Here is a 16267-nt window from a genome sequence, read left to right on the forward strand (position 1 = left end):
GGTGGAGGTGGAGTACTGGTTTGGGCTGGTATCATCAAAGATGAGCTTGTGGGGCCTTTTCGGGTTGAGGATGGAGTCAAGCTCAACTCCCAGTCCTACTGCCAGTTTCTGGAAGACACCTTCTTCAAGCAGTGGTACAGGAAGAAGTCTGCATCCTTCAAGAAAAACATGATTTTCATGCAGGACAATGCTCCATCACACGCGTCCAAGTACTCCACAGCGTGGCTGGCAAGAAAGGGTATAAAAGAAGAAAATCTAATGACATGGCCTCCTTGTTCACCTGATCTGAACCCCATTGAGAACCTGTGGTCCATCATCAAATGTGAGATTTACAAGGAGGGAAAACAGTACACCTCTCTGAACAGTGTCTGGGAGGCTGTGGTTGCTGCTGCACGCAATGTTGATGGTGAACAGATCAAAACACTGACAGAATCCATGGATGGCAGGCTTTTGAGTGTCCTTGCAAAGAAAGGTGGCTATATTGGTCACTGATTTGTTTTTGTTTTGTTTTTGAATGTCAGAAATGTATATTTGTGAATGTTGAGATGTTATATTGGTTTCACTGGTAATAATAAATAATTTAAATGTGTATATATTTGTTTTTTGTTAAGTTGCCTAATAATTATGCACAGTAATAGTCACCTGCACACACAGATATCCCCCTAAAATAGCTAAAACTAAAAACAAACTAAAAACTACTTCCAAAAATATTCAGCTTTGATATTAGAGTTTTTTGGGTTCATTGAGAACATGGTTGTTGTTCAATAATAAAATTAATCCTCAAAAATACAACTTGCCTAATAATTCTGGACTCCCTGTATATACATATATACACACACATATACACACACACACACACACACCTAAAGAATTATTAATTCTACGTGGCATTGATTCAACAAGGTGCTGATAGCATTCTTTAGAAATGTTGGCCCATATTGATAGGAGTTGCAGTTCCACCACATCCCAAAGATGCTCTATTGGGTTGAGATCTGGTGACTGTGGGGGCCATTTTAGTACAGTGAACTCATTGTCATGTTCAAGAAACCAATTTGAAATTATTCGAGCTTTGTGACATGGTGCATTATCCTGCTGGAAGTAGCCATCAGAGGCTGGATACATGTTCTCATTCTGTTTACGCCAAATTCGGACTCTACCATTTGAATGTCTCAACAGAAATCGAGACTCAGACCAGGCAACATTTTTCCAGTCTTGAACAGCCCAATTTTGGTGAGCTCGTGCAAATTGTAGCCTCTTTTCCCTATTTGTAGTGGAGATGAGTGGTACCCGGTGGGGTCTTCTGCTGTTGTAGCCCATCCGCCTCAAGGTTGTGCGTGTTGTGGCTTCACAAATGCTTTGCTGCATACCTCGGTTGTAACGAGTGGTTATTTCAGTCAACGTTGCTCTTCTATCAGCTTGAATCAGTCATCCCATTCTCCTCTGACCTCTAGCATCAACAAGGCATTTTTGCCCACAGGACTGCCGCATACTGGATGTTTTTCCCTTTTCACACCATTCTTTGTAAACCCTAGAAATGGTTGTGCGTGAAAATCCGGCCCGTCTGGCACCAACAACCATGCCACGCTCAAAATTGCTTAAATCACCTTTCTTTCCCATTCTGACATTCAGTTTGGAGTTCAGGAGATTGTCTTGACCAGGAGCACCCCCCTAAATGCATTGAAGCAACTGCCATGTGATTGGTTGACTAGATAATTGCATTAATGAGAAATAGAACAGGTGTACCTAATAATTCTTTAGGGGAGTGTGTATAATATATATATATATATATATATATATATATATATATATATATATATATATATATATACACACATATATACAAAAGAAAAATGGCGGCACTGACTGCAATAGGAAAACACGGGTGCACGCTCCTGGGGAATCGACCTCTTGACCTCTTACCCCAACCAATATATCCAGAAAAAGGACGGCACTCCAGCAGGAAAAAGGTGAAGAAATTTCTTTAATCAACCATACGGTGCAACGTTTCGGCTCAACTGAGCCTTTCTCAAGGCTTAAGAAAGGCTCAGTTGAGCCGAAACGTTGCACCGTAGGGTTAATTTAAGAAATTTCTTCACCTTTTTCCTGCTGGAGTGCCGTCCTTTTTCTGGATAGAGATAGATAGAGAATATATATATATATATATATATATATATATATATATATATATATATATATATATATATATATATATATATATATATATATATATTACACACACATATACATACATACACACACATATACATACATACACACACACACACACACACACAGACTATGTACACACACACATATGCATTGTCAGAAGGGGGGGGGGGGGAAATCATCCAGTCTCCTGGGTCCAGGGAGTTATGAATGAAAAGTCAATGCTGGTGCACTGTGGAATTCAGAAAAGGATGGTCCAGGGAGGTTAGAGATGGCAGTTCTGTCTTAGAGAGAAAGGGAGAAAACTAGGTAGAAGACTGTCAGTCATCAGCAGGTGGGCGGGAGAGCAGGAAATCATGAATAACTATGACTGCTCAGGTGGCCGTGACTCTTTTCAAGGCCTGGGCTGCAGGGATTATGATACTGGTTCTCGGCAACCACTTACTTTTACCTGATGAGTGACACCACTGAAATTAGCATTTCTGTCACTACTTTATACTGCCTTCAGTACAGTTAGTAAATATGTCATCACCTTTATGCTAAGTGTGGTTAAAGGAAACCTATTTATTCACTTAGCCTGCGTAAGCTTTTTCCATTCTCAATATGTTGAATTCACATTACGTTACACTTGGTGTCAGAAGTGGTATTTGAGCAAATAAATATGCTTATCGTTGATAGGGTGTTACATAGAGATGGTAGTTTGGACCCGCCACTCCGAATGGGAACCCAGGCATTTGTGGGAATTAATAATCTGCAGGCGGATTATTAGGGTTGCACGTGTTGTGTAAAGCCGAATGCACACGGCCGTGAGCGGTCCGTGGCAACACAGCCTGGATTCCTGCTGAGAGCAGGAGCGCACGGCGTCATTGGTTGCTATGACGCCGTGCGCTTCATGCCACCGCTGCACTACAGTAATACACTCGTATGATCCATACGAGTATTACTGTAGTGCGGCGGCATGAAGCGCACGGCGTCATAGCAACCAATGACACCGTGCGCTCCTGCTCTCAGCAGGAATCCAGGCCGTGGTACCACGGACCGCTCACGGCCGTGAAACATGGCCGTGTGCATTCGGCTTAAATCTGCTATGAGCTGCGAGTGGAACTATACTAGGCTTGGTAGAATCTAGCAATGTTTTTTTATTGGAAGTTTTAGAACTGAGCAGGTTCAAATTAAAATCTGTAAGACTCTGAATTTAAAGCTTGCAGATTGAGGACATCACAGCTCCTGTGATGTTAACCCCTTCTACCCCGGGCCAGTTTTCACCCTCCCACCCAGGCCATTTTTTTGCAAATCGACATGTGTTACTTTATGTGGTAATAATTTTGGAACACTTATTTCCAAGCCATTCTGATATTGTTTTCTCGTGACACATTGTACTTCATGACAGTCATAAATTTGAGTCAATGGGTTTCACCTTTTCTTCTAAAAAAAAATAAAAAATCCAAAATTTACCAAAAAATTGAAAAAAATTCTAAATTTCTATTTCTCTGCTTTTAAAACAGAAAGTGATACCTCATGAAATATTTATTACTCAACATTCCCCATGTGTCATTTTATTTTTTTAGAACGTTAGAAGGCGTAGAATTTTAGAAGCAATTCTTAAAATTTTTAAGAATATTTCCAAAACACACTTTAAGGACCAGTTCAGGTCTGAAGTCACTTTGTGGGGCTTAAATAGTGGAACCCCCCCCCCCCACCCCCATAAATGAGCCCATTGTAGAAACTATAGCCCTCAAGTTACTCACAACTGATTTTACGAACTTTGTTAACCCTTTAGGTGTTCCACAAGAATTAAAGGAAAATGGAGATGACATTTCTAAATTTCACTTTTTTGGCAGATTTTCCATTTTAAATCAAATTTTTTTCTTTAACACAGAGGGTTAACAGCCAAACAAATATTAAAATTTATTACCCCGATTCTGCGGTTTACAGAAATACCCCACATGTGGTCGTAAACTGATGTAAAGGCACATGGCAAGGCGCAGAAAAAAAGGAGCGCCATATGGTTTTTGGAAGGCAGATTTTGTGGACTGGTTTTTAGATGCCATGTCCAATTTAAAGCCCCCCGATGCACGATTAAAGTAGAAACTCCCAAAAAGTGACCCTATTTTGGAAACTAGGGGATAAGGTGCCAGTTTTATTGGTACTATTTTGGGGTACATATGATTCTTGGTTGCTCCATACTACACTTTTTGGCATCTGTGTCATCACCGATGCTGGTGGATGCAGCAGGGATCCGGCAATCAGTAACAGCCAGATCCCTGCTGCTGATGGCGTCACCACAGATGGGGGTGGAGGCGAACCACAAGACGAGAATGCTCATTCTGGGGCACAAAGTACCGGCCATTTAGGACGAGCACTCTCGTCCTGGGTCCTTAAGGGCTGTTAAGGGATATAGACTCACACAGATAGTGGTATTTTATGGTCCCATCTCCCTTCTAGTTTGTATAGCTCTGCCTTTGCTGAAGTATGTGTCTTAGGAAAGTTGGATGAATTCTTGATAAACTGACTGAAAGAGAGGATCACAACGCCCCAACAGAAGGGGTGGACTTAGATGACCTAGAGGGGAGGGAGGAGGACAAGATGGACATCACAGACACAGACAGCCCCAGGGTCCATCCCCTAGTTACAAGACACTCCCAGGAAAGATGAGAAGTCCTGTGTTTCTTCATGAAAAAAACAGCCTATTCACTTCAACATCAAGAGAAGTTGTGTACTTCTGCAAACCAAAATAGTATTAAGTGCAGAAAGTAAGTCACAAAACCACATTGGAAGGTTCACGAATAAATTATATGTATAAGTTTTGATTTAAAGTTTCATTTAGGGTTGTTGCGATAAAATCGAATCAAAATTTTGGTACCATAAAAAGTATTTTGATAGTCGATACCACGCGAAAAAAATAAAATGCCCAAAAAGCCATGTGCATTCCGCATTTAAAAAAAATGGCGAATCGCGCAGTTTTTCGTTTTTTTTTTCTGTTCCGCCGTTCACCGCATAGATTTTATTTATATTTTAATAGTTTGGACGTGGCGATATGTAATATGTTTATATATTTTATATGTAAAATTGGGAAAGGGGGTGATTTATACTTAATAATTTGGTGGGATTTTTTTTTACTTTTTATTTAATAACTATTAGCCCCCTTAGGGGCTAGAACCTGGGATCTTTTCATCCCTTGTCCTATTCACCCTAATAGAGCTCTATTAGGGTGAATAGGACCTCACACTCTCCCTGCTGCCCTGTGCTTTGTGCAGACAGCAGCAGGGAGATTACCATGGCAGCCAGGGCCTCAGTAGCGTCCTGGCTGCCATGGTAACCGATCCGAGCCCTAGGATTACACTGCTGGGGTCCGATCAGAAGCTGCCACCAATGAGAAGGGGACCCTGCCACCAATGATTTTAATACTGGGGGGGGATGGGAAACAATGATAATTAACCTTTAATACAGGTGCCGGCAGCAGAATCGCATAGCTGGGAGCTACGATCAGCGGCAGTTATTAATTAATCTTAATACACATAATTAAACTAGGTTTAGAGTTTAGCAAAGTTTATTTTGCTTTTGCAAAGGACCTCTATGGTAATATTGGAAAGTGTTATTTAAATACAGTATTGGACCGACAAAAGTTCAGGGACTTTTGTTTGTTTTACTCGATCCATTTGATGCAGGGATGGAGAGGAAACCACCCCATCAATGGCTTTACCGGACATGGACTATGTTTTTTTAACATCTTCCCTAAGTGCAGGATGCATCAGCTGTTTAACAGAGCCGGGACTGGCAACCTCGGAAAAGTCCAGGGGCTGCCCAAGTCAACGACAGTTTTTAGTGACCTGTAACCCAACAAGAAAATACCTCAACCACTGGTCTGCCATGCTGAACAAGGCCTTGCTGCTCGTACTACGGCCGTCTAGTGGTGGGCCTCAAAAGGTATTAGTCTGCCCAAGACTTCCTGACCAACCAGCAAGGCTGATGCAACGATCTGTAGACCAGTGAGGAAAGGACGTTCAAGTGTCAAAGCTCCTCCCACAGACAAGGTAATTGACTGTCTAACACCGACTGATAACAGGCTCTGAGACATGAATTGTCATTACACCTACAAAACCCCTTCACATAAATAAGGAGTTCTAGGCTAAACTTTTTAACACAAAAACGGGCCATGTAGATGAACAGATCAAGAAATGGACAACTGACTTTGCACTAGAGACTTTGATATCCAAGAAGATCAGAAGTGAAGAAGACCTCAGTGAGACACTTGTTAGTCCAACATATTTTTTTTTTGTTTTTTTTGTTTAGGCTATATACTGCAAATAGAATAGGTTCTTATGTTGGTTTTTGAAAATGAATTAAAGTGGAAGAAACAGCGGTCGCTCAATTTACAATATTAATTGGTTCCAGGATAACCATTGTATGTTGAAACCATTGCAACTTGAGTAATCAGTTCCAAAGCACCAAAATGTAATCAAAGATAAGAGCAAATGAAGATTTAAGAAGAACAAACAGGAATGCTGCTAACTAAAAACTAATGCAGCTAGTTTACCAGAGAAGTGGCCTTGATTGGTTGGATCTGAGTGACACATTGTATGTGGAGTCTGGATTCAACTTACGATGGGTCAAAAAAGACCACTGTATGTTGAAAATATTGTATCCTGAGGGCATTGTATCTTGAGGGAGCACTGTATGGCAAGGGTATTTTTAAGTACTGATTGGTTCTGTCCCATTTAATTCTCTTTTATATTACTTTTAATATCCTGTAGAATAGTTTCCCTTGTAATGTAGTGGGTTAGATAGTACCCATTCCCCATTGTGCTTATAAGAACACATTCCTGAGAGATCTCAGACATGTGTGATGCACACTGGAGGAGGGGCTGATGGGAATAACTGTGGTCTGCACTACAATTAATTGGTATTCGACCAGGCACGTCATCCTAGGTACCTTACATTTAGTAGTTTCCAGTGGAGAGAGAAGTGGGATCTTAATTATATACCAGCATAAATTCCTGGAGTCTCATCCTTTAGTCAGAATGCACAACTGTGATTTGGGCGATATTACACTGGATCAATGGTCATATTCTAGAAGTGGTATCCCTATCTTCTTTAAACGAAAGTGGTAAACTATCGCAGTTATTATTCATAGAGTGCAAAAAACATCAGTATTTCTACATAAGATTGTTGTCAGACCTGATGCAAAATGTCCTAGATGTTAGGTGGAGCCGGCAAATTTGTTACATATGCTCTGGAGTTGTACAGCGCTAGTTTCCTTCTAGAGTGATAAATATAATTAATAAGGTATTTACAACTCAGATCTCATTGGGTCCCAAAATGTGCTTATTGGGATATGTGATGAGCATAGAAGATGGGACACTGATTCAAGTGGCCATAGGCAGATTGTTATACGTGGCTAGGAAATTAATAGCACTTCACTGGATCGAGTCTACTCCTCCGTCGGTAGAAAAATTTAAGATGAAAGTTACTACAATGCTGATGTATGAGAAAGCGGTTAAGACAAAATGCAGTCCTCTCAAGTTTGAAAAGCAATGTGGGGTCCGTGGCTGACATGTACTGAGCTGGGAACTGGCACTTCACAAGTATGAAGGTGATACCGGAATAAAGTTGGGAGGGGGGGTTGTTTTTGTATAGATTAAAATAAGAAACGTCTCTCTATGTGTCTTTATCACCTATTTGTGGTGGTGTGGAAATAATGCTGTACTTTTTTTAAATTCTTTTTTTTCTTTTTTTATTAACAACTGATTTAAAAAAAAACATCTCTCTCTAGCTGATGATTCATTACAGCATTCTTAAAAGGAGATAGATCATAGCCAGAGCAAAAAAACCTGTGTATAAGTATGCAACCTAAAATTCTGAAGAGCCACAGAACACCCTCAAATCCATTCGCATTTCTTTGTGTACTATTTTAATTATTGCATATTTTTCATATGAAATCTTAATATATAAATCTAACATTGTGATTCTAATGCCCTATCAAACAATGGGGCCACTGCAAATTGTGTCTCACTATAACCGTGCATAATATGACTGACCACGTAACACTACATTTCAGATGAACACATGAACAATATTCACAAAATTAAGGGAATGAGTACGGACCTTTATAGTGGGATGCGTTTTAGTTGTATCTGTACTTCGCTCTCCAGGAATGCTTCCAGCGGAGCGTCCCTCACATTTGTATCGAAATCTCATACCCCGCTGCTTTGGCTGTTCAATAATCTCCACATATGGAATGGAAGGAGGCACAACTTGGCCTGCATGGAGAAAACAAAATTCCAGTTTTTAATTTTATTTGTTTGTTTAGAATAGGAAATCATACCATTTTCTAATATACACGTATTTAAAATTCTGCATGCATGCCTTTCTTGTATCAGGCAGTTAACCCCTTGTGTTTTAACCACCTCAGCCCCCCTAGCTTAAACCCCCTTAATGACCAGACCACTTTTTACAATTCTCACTACACTACTTTCCCGGTTTATTGCTCGGTCATGCAACTTACCACCCAAATAAATTTTACCTCCTTTTCTTCTCACAAATACAGCTTTCTTTTGGTGGTATTTGATTGCTGCTGACATTTTTTGTTTTTCTGATATTAATCAAAATAGACCGCAATTTTCTCCCAAAAAAAAAGTGTATTTTTAACTTTTTCTGGTAAAGTTGTTCGAATATAATTACATTTCTATACAAGTTTGTGTCAGAATTTATTGTGCTACATGTCTTTGATAAAAAAAACAAAAACAAAAAAAAAACAATAAGTGTATATTTATTGGTTTGCGCAAAAGTTATAGCGTTTACAAACTATGGTACAAAAATGTGAATTTCCGCATTTTGAAGCAGCTCTGACTTTCTGAGCACCTGTCATGTTTGTTGAGGTGCTAGAATGCCAGGATAGTATAAATACCCCCCAAATGACCCCATTTTAGAAAGAAGACACCCCAAATTATTCACAGAGGGGCATGGTGAGTTCATGTATGATTTTTTTTTTTACAAGTTAGCGGAAAATGACACTTTGAGGAAAAAATAAATAAATAACGTTTCCATTTCTGCTAACTTCTGGCAAAAAAATAAAAATAAAAAATCTCCCACGGACTCCCTATGCCCCTCAGTGAATACCTTGGGGTGTCTACTTTCCGAAATGGGGTCCTTTGTGGGGTGTGTTTACGGTTCTGGCATTTTGGGCGGGGCTAAATTGTGAGCAACCCTGTAAAGCCTAAGGCCGAGTTCACACGAACGTGTGTGACCCGTGCCTGTGCTGCGGCCCGCAAATAGCGGGCAGCAATGCACGATCGCCAGCCATAGGTCAGCTGCATCGGATCGCGTACCCATTCACTTTAATGGGTTCGCGATCCGGCCATTCCGCAAAAAGATAGAACAAGTCCTATCTTTTAGCGGAACAGAAGTACGGGACGTAACCCCACGGAGGCACTCCGTAGTGCTTCCAAGGGGTCCCGTCCCGTGCGGCCGTTCCGCGATTCCAGATTTGCGGACCCATTTAAGTGAATGGGTCTGCATTCGTGATGCGGAATTCACACGGAACTGGCCGTGTATTGCGGCCCACAATGCGGCCACAGATCACACACGTTCGTGTGAACTTAGCCTAAAGGTACTCGTTGGACTTTCGGCCCCTTTACGCACCTAGGCTGCAAAAAAGTGTCAGACATGTGGTATCGCCGTACTCAGAAGAAGTAGGGCAATGTGTTTTGTGGTGTATTTTTACATATACCCATGCTGAGTGAGAGAAAGATCTCTGTAAATTGACAACTTTGTATAAAAAAAAAAAAGTAAAAAGTTGTCATTTACAGAGATATTTCTCACACACAGTATGGGTATATGTAAAAATACACCCCAAAACACATTGCCCTACTTCTTCTGAGTTCGGCGATACCACATGTGACACTTTTTTGCAGCCTAGGTGCGCAAAGGGGCCCAAATTCCAATGAGTACCTTTAGGATTTCACAGGGCATTTTTACGCATTTGGATTCCGTGAGGTGTATGGTGACTTGAGTTCATGTAAGATTTTATTTTTTGTCACAAGTTAGTGGAATATGAGACTTTGTTTTTTCTTACAAACAAAAAATAAATAATAAAATAAATTTCCGCTAAGGCTACTTTCACACTAGCGTTCAGAGCGGGTCCGTCTGATGTCTGCACAGACGGATCCACTCCTATAATGCAGATGTTTGGATCCGTTCAGAACGGATCCGTCTGCATTATAGCTTAGAAAAAATTTTAAGTGTGAAAGTAGCTTCAGACGGATCAATGGGGGACGGATCCGTTTGAAAATTGAGCCATCTTCAAACGGATCCGACCCCATTGACTTACATTGTAAGTCTGGACGGATCCGTTTGCCTCCGCACTGCCAGGCGGACACCCGAACGCTGCAAGTAGCGTTCGGGTGTCCGCTTGCGGAGCGGAGGCTGAACGCTGCCAGACTGATGCATTCTGAGCGGATCCGCATCCACTCAGCATGCATTGGGGCAGTACGGATGCGTTCGGGGCCGCTTGTGAGCCCCTTCAAACAGAGCTCACAAGCGGAGCCCCGAACGCTAGTGTGAAAGTAGCCTAACTTGTGCCAAAAAAAAAATTCTTCTATGAACTCGCCATGCCCCTCAAAAGTGATCTTTATAGCGCCACGGCGATTTTACAGTGTTTTTGCAGTGATCAGAAAAAAATTATATTCTGTCACTGCGGTGGGGCGGACTGAACGCAAGTGTGCGCACAAGATCAGGCCTGATCGGGCGAACACTGAGTTTTTTGCAGAGCCTATAGAACATGTCCTATTGTCCGCAATTGCGGACAAGAAAAGGAATTTTCTATATAGTTCTGGCAATGTGCGGATCCGCAAAATGTGGAAAGCCCATTGCCGGTGTCCGTGTTTTGTGGATCCGCAAAACACATACGGACGTCTGAATGGAGCCTTACAGGGGGGTGATCAGGGAGTCTATATGGGGTGATCAGGGGTTAATAAGTGACAGGGGGGGGTGTAGTGTGGTGATTGGTGCTACTTACAGAGCTGCCTGTGTCCTCTGGTGGTCGATCCAAGCAAAAGGGACCACCAGAGGACCAGGTATATCAGACGCTGTTAACAAAACAGCGTCTAATATACCTTTCTGGGGTTAAAAAAAAAACAAACAAAAAAAAACGCATCTACAGCCTGCCAGCGAATTATCACTGCTGGCAGGCTGTAGATCAACTCGTATACCTTGCGATCCTGTGAACGCGCGCTCCTGTGAACGTGCATTCACAGGAAATCTCGGCTCACGCGAGATGACACGTATATGCGTCCAGGAGGAATAACCCGGCCGCCCGCAGGACGCATCCCTGCGTTAGGCAGTCGGGAGGTGGTTAAGAGTATTTTACATACTCAATTAAGTACCGATTGGTTCCGTCCACCTTAATTATTATATCACCTTCTATATATAGATATATTCCTTGTAAAGTATTGAGCTAGGGATAGTTTAGTTAGATAATATATACAAGCCCCTCATTGTGCATGTGAAGGCCACATTTCTAAATGATTATCTCAGAGACATGCGTACTGCAAACTGGACATCCTTGAGAGCAGGGACTCAAATGTATAAACTTTGCTGCATGCAGACAGTTAATTGGAACTCTTTAGGAACACTATCCAGGTAGGATGTTGTAAGGGCTATATCCAGTATCCCCATATGTGCAATGACATGGAGACTGGAGTCCCCCCATAGATTGTATTGTGCAGGTTATGCGATTTGTCTCTTTCACCTTACATTTAATCACACTTGGTGAATATTTTTACTCACTTGGCCTGCATACACGTATTCTCAAATCTTTTGAATTCATTTTAAAACACCCCTACATGCAGAAGAATTGTATAGCCCTGTGATGGCTAAACTCCGGCACTCCAGCTGTGGCAAGACAACAACTCCCAAGATACACACTTGCTTGGCTGTTCTCAGAACTCCATAAAAATGAATGGAGCATGCTGAAAGTCGTAGTTTCACGACAGCTGGAACACCGGAGATTAGCCATCACTGGTATAGCCCATGTATCAGTCCTAAATAATGCATCCATGGCCTAACTGAAAGAATCAGTCAAGTGACGCTCTTTACACCCTTGCATTCAGTAAGCAGCAGTGTTACATGACATTCATGTGCTGGGTCAGAACACATCAATGTGATAGAACTAGTGGGAGTCATGATTTTATTGCGGTTATTATAGTATTTACATCATTATGTGCCTATCTGTAGTGATTTTTAACCACTTCCCGCCACGCTAACGCCGAAAGGCGTCATCTTTGCGGCGCTCCCAGGTCACACTAACGCCGATTGGCGTCATCTCGCGTGAGCCAACATTTCCTGTTAACGCGCGCACACAGGCGCGCGCGCTCACAGGAACGGAAGGTAAGAGAGTGGATCTCCAGCCTGCCAGCGGCGATCGTTCGCTGGCAGGCTGGAGATGTGATTTTTTTAACCCCTAACAGGTATATTAGACGCTGTTTTGATAACAGCGTCTAATATACCTGCTACCTGGTCCTCTGGTGGTCCCCTTTGTTTGGATCGACCACCAGAGGACACAGGTAGCTCAGTAATATGTTGCACCAAGCACCACTACACTACACCCCCCCCCCCCTGTCACTTATTAACCCCTTATTCACCCTTGATCACCCCTGATCACCCCATATAGACTCCCTGATTACCCCCCTCCCTGTAAATCTCCATTCAGATGTCCGCATGAATTTTACGGATCCACTGATAGATGGATCGGATCCGCAAAACGCATACGGACGTCTGAATGGAGCCTTACAGTGCCATGATCAATGACTGTGGTGATCACCCCATATAGACTCCCTGATCACCCCCCTGTCATTGATCACCCCCCTGTAAAGCTCCATTCAGACGTCCGCATGATTTTTACGGATCCACTGATAGATGGATCGGATCCGCAAAACACATACAGGCGTCTCCCTGGAGCCTTCCAGGGGGGGTGATCACCCCATATAGACTCCCTGATCACCCCCCTGTCATTGATCACCCCCCCTGTCAGGCTGCATTCAGATGTCCGTATGATTTTTACGGATCCACGGATACATGGATCGGATCCGCAAAACACATACGGACATCTGAATGGAGCCTTATAGGGGGGTGATCAATGACAGGGGGGTGATCACCCCATATAGACTCCCTGATCACCCCCCTGTCATTGATCACCCCCCTGTCATTGATCACCCCCCTGTAAGGCTCCATTCAGACATTTTTTTGGCCCAAGTTAGCGGAAATTATTATTTTTTTCTTACAAAGTCTCATATTCCACTAACTTGTGTCAAAAAATAAAATCTCACATGAACTCACCATACCCCTCACGGAATCCAAATGCGCAAAAATTTTTAGACATTTATATTCCAGACTTCTTCTCACGCTTTAGGGCTCCTAGAATGCCAGGGCAGTATAAAAATACCCCACATGTGACCCCATTTCGGAAAGAAGACACCCCCAGGTATTCCGTGAGGGGCATATTGAGTCCATGAAAGATTTACATTTTTGTCCCAAGTTAGCAGAAAGGGAGACTGATATAAAAAAAAAAAAAAAATCTATTTCCGCTAACTTGTGCCAAAAAAAAAAAAATTCTATGAACTCGCCATGCCCCTTATTGAATTCCTTGGGGTGTCTTCTTTCCAAAATGGGGTCACATGTGGGGTATTTATACTGCCCTGGCATTTTAGGGGCCCTAAAGCATGAGAAGAAGTCTGGGATCCAAATGTCTACAAATGCCCTCATAAAAGGAATGTGGGCCCCTTTGCGCATCTAGTCTGCAAAAAAGTGTCACACATCTGGTATCGCCGTACTCAGGAGAAGTTGGGCAATGTGTTTTGGGGTGTCATTTTACATATACCCATGCTGGGTGAGATAAATATCTTGGTCAAATGCCAACTTTGTATAAAAAAAAATGGGAAAAAAGTTGTCTTTTGCCAAGATATTTCTCTCACCCAGCATGAGTATATGTAAAAAGACACCCCAAAACACATTGCCCAACTTCTCCTGAATACGGCGATACCACATGTGTGACACTTTTTTGCAGCCTAGGTGGGCAAAGGGGCCCACATTCCAAAGAGCACCTTTAGGATTTCACAGGTCATTTACCTACTTACCACACATTAGGGCCCCTGGAAAATGCCAGGGCAGTATAACTACCCCACAAGTGACCCCATTTTGGAAAGAAGACACCCCAAGGTATTCCGTGAGGGGCATGGCGAGTTCCTAGAATTTTATATTTTTTGTCACAAGTTAGCGGAAAATGATGATTTATTAATTTTTTTTTTTTTTCCTTACAAAGTCTCATATTCCACTAACTTGTGACAAAAAATAAAAACTTCCATGAACTCACTATGCCCATCACGAAATACCTGGGGGTGTCTTTCCAAAATGGGGTAACTTGTGGGGTAGTTATACTGCCCTGGCATTCTAGGGGCCCAAATGTGTGGTAAGAAGTTTGAAATCAAAATGTGTAAAAAATGACCAGTGAAATGCGAAAGGTGCTCTTTGGAATATGGGCCCCTTTGCCCACCTAGGCTGCAAAAAAGTGTCACACATGTGGTATCTCCGTACTCAGGAGAAGTTGGGGAATGTGTTTTGGGGTGTCATTTTACATATACCCATGCTGGGTGAGAGAAATATCTTGGCAAAAGACAACCTTTCCCATTTTTTTATACAAAGTTGGCATTTGACCAAGATATTTATCTCACCCAGCATGGGTATATGTAAAATGACACCCCAAAACACATTCCCCAACTTCTCCTGAGTACGGTGATACCACATGTGTGGCACTTTTTTGCAGCCTAGGTGGGCAAAGGGGCCCACATTCCAAAGAGCACCTTTCGGATTTCACAGGGCATTTTTTACACATTTTGATTTCAAACTACTTACCACACATTTGGGCCCCTAGAATGCCAGGGCAGTATAACTACCCCACAAGTGACCCCATTTTGGAAAGAAGACACCCCAAGGTATTCGCTGATGGGCATAGTGAGTTCATAGAAGTTTTTATTTTTTGTCACAAGTTAGTGGAATATGAGACTTTGTAAGAAAAAAAAAATAAAAAAAATCATAATTTTCCACTAACTTGTGACAAAAAATAAAAAGTTCTATGAACTCACTATGCCCATCAGCGAATACCTTAGAGTGTCTACTTTCCGAAATGGGGCCATTTGTGGTGTGTTTGTACTGTCTGGGCATTGTAGAACCTCAGGAAACATGACAGGTGCTCAGAAAGTCAGAGCTGCTTCAAAAAGCGGAAATTCACATTTTTGTACCATAGTTTGTAAACGCTATAACTTTTACCCAAACCATTTTTTTTTTTACCCAAACATTTTTTTTTTATCAAAGACATGTAGAACAATAAATTTAGAGCAAAATTTATATATGGATGTATTTTTTTTTGCAAAATTTTACAACTGAAAGTGAAAAAATGTCATTTTTTTGCAAAAAAATCGTTAAATTTCGATTAATAACAAAAAAAGTAAAAATGTCAGCAGCAATGAAATATCACCAAATGAAAGCTCTATTAGGCTACTTTCATACTAGCGTTCGGAGCGGATCCGTCTGATGTTTCATCAGACGGATCCGCTCCGATAATGCAGACGTTCGCATCCGTTCAGAACGGATCCGTCTGCATTAAAACGTAGAAAATTTTCTAAGTGTGAAAGTAGCCTGAGCGGATCCGTTCAGACTTTACATTGTAAGTCTGGACGGATCCGCTCGCCTCCGCACGGCCAGGCGGACACCCGAACGCTGCAAGCAGCGTTCAGGTGTCCGCTCACTGAGCGGAGCGGAGGCTGAGCGCTGGCAGGCGGATGCATTCTCAGTGGATCCGCCTCCACTGAGAATGCATTGGGGCCAGACGGATGCGTTCGGGGCCGCTCGTGAGCCCCTTCAAACGGTGCGCACGAGCGGACACCCGAACGCTAGTGTGAAAGTAGCCTAAGTGAGAAGAAAAGGAGGTAAAATTCATTTGGTTGGTAAGTTGCATGACCGAGCAATAAACTGCTAAAGTTGTGGAGTGCCGATTTGTAAAAAAGGGCCTGGTCTTTAGGAGGGTATAAACCTGTGGTCCTTAAGTGGT

At 42.2% G+C, this 16267-nt stretch overlaps 1 protein-coding gene across 3 annotated transcripts in view; it reads right to left on the bottom strand.

Moving 5' to 3' along the window:
* RELA (RELA proto-oncogene, NF-kB subunit) overlaps positions 1-16267 on the bottom strand; it is a 130705-nt gene that overhangs the window by 84512 nt on the left and 29926 nt on the right. For all 3 annotated transcript variants that reach the window (XM_040409478.1, XM_040409477.1, XM_040409480.1), the window contains one exon: positions 8272-8426. In XM_040409478.1, coding sequence (XP_040265412.1) covers positions 8272-8426 — 155 coding nt within the window. The remainder of the gene's footprint in view (positions 1-8271; positions 8427-16267) is intronic.

Source organism: Bufo bufo, chromosome 10 (assembly GCF_905171765.1).
Source record: "Bufo bufo chromosome 10, aBufBuf1.1, whole genome shotgun sequence".
NCBI lineage: Eukaryota > Metazoa > Chordata > Amphibia > Anura > Bufonidae > Bufo > Bufo bufo.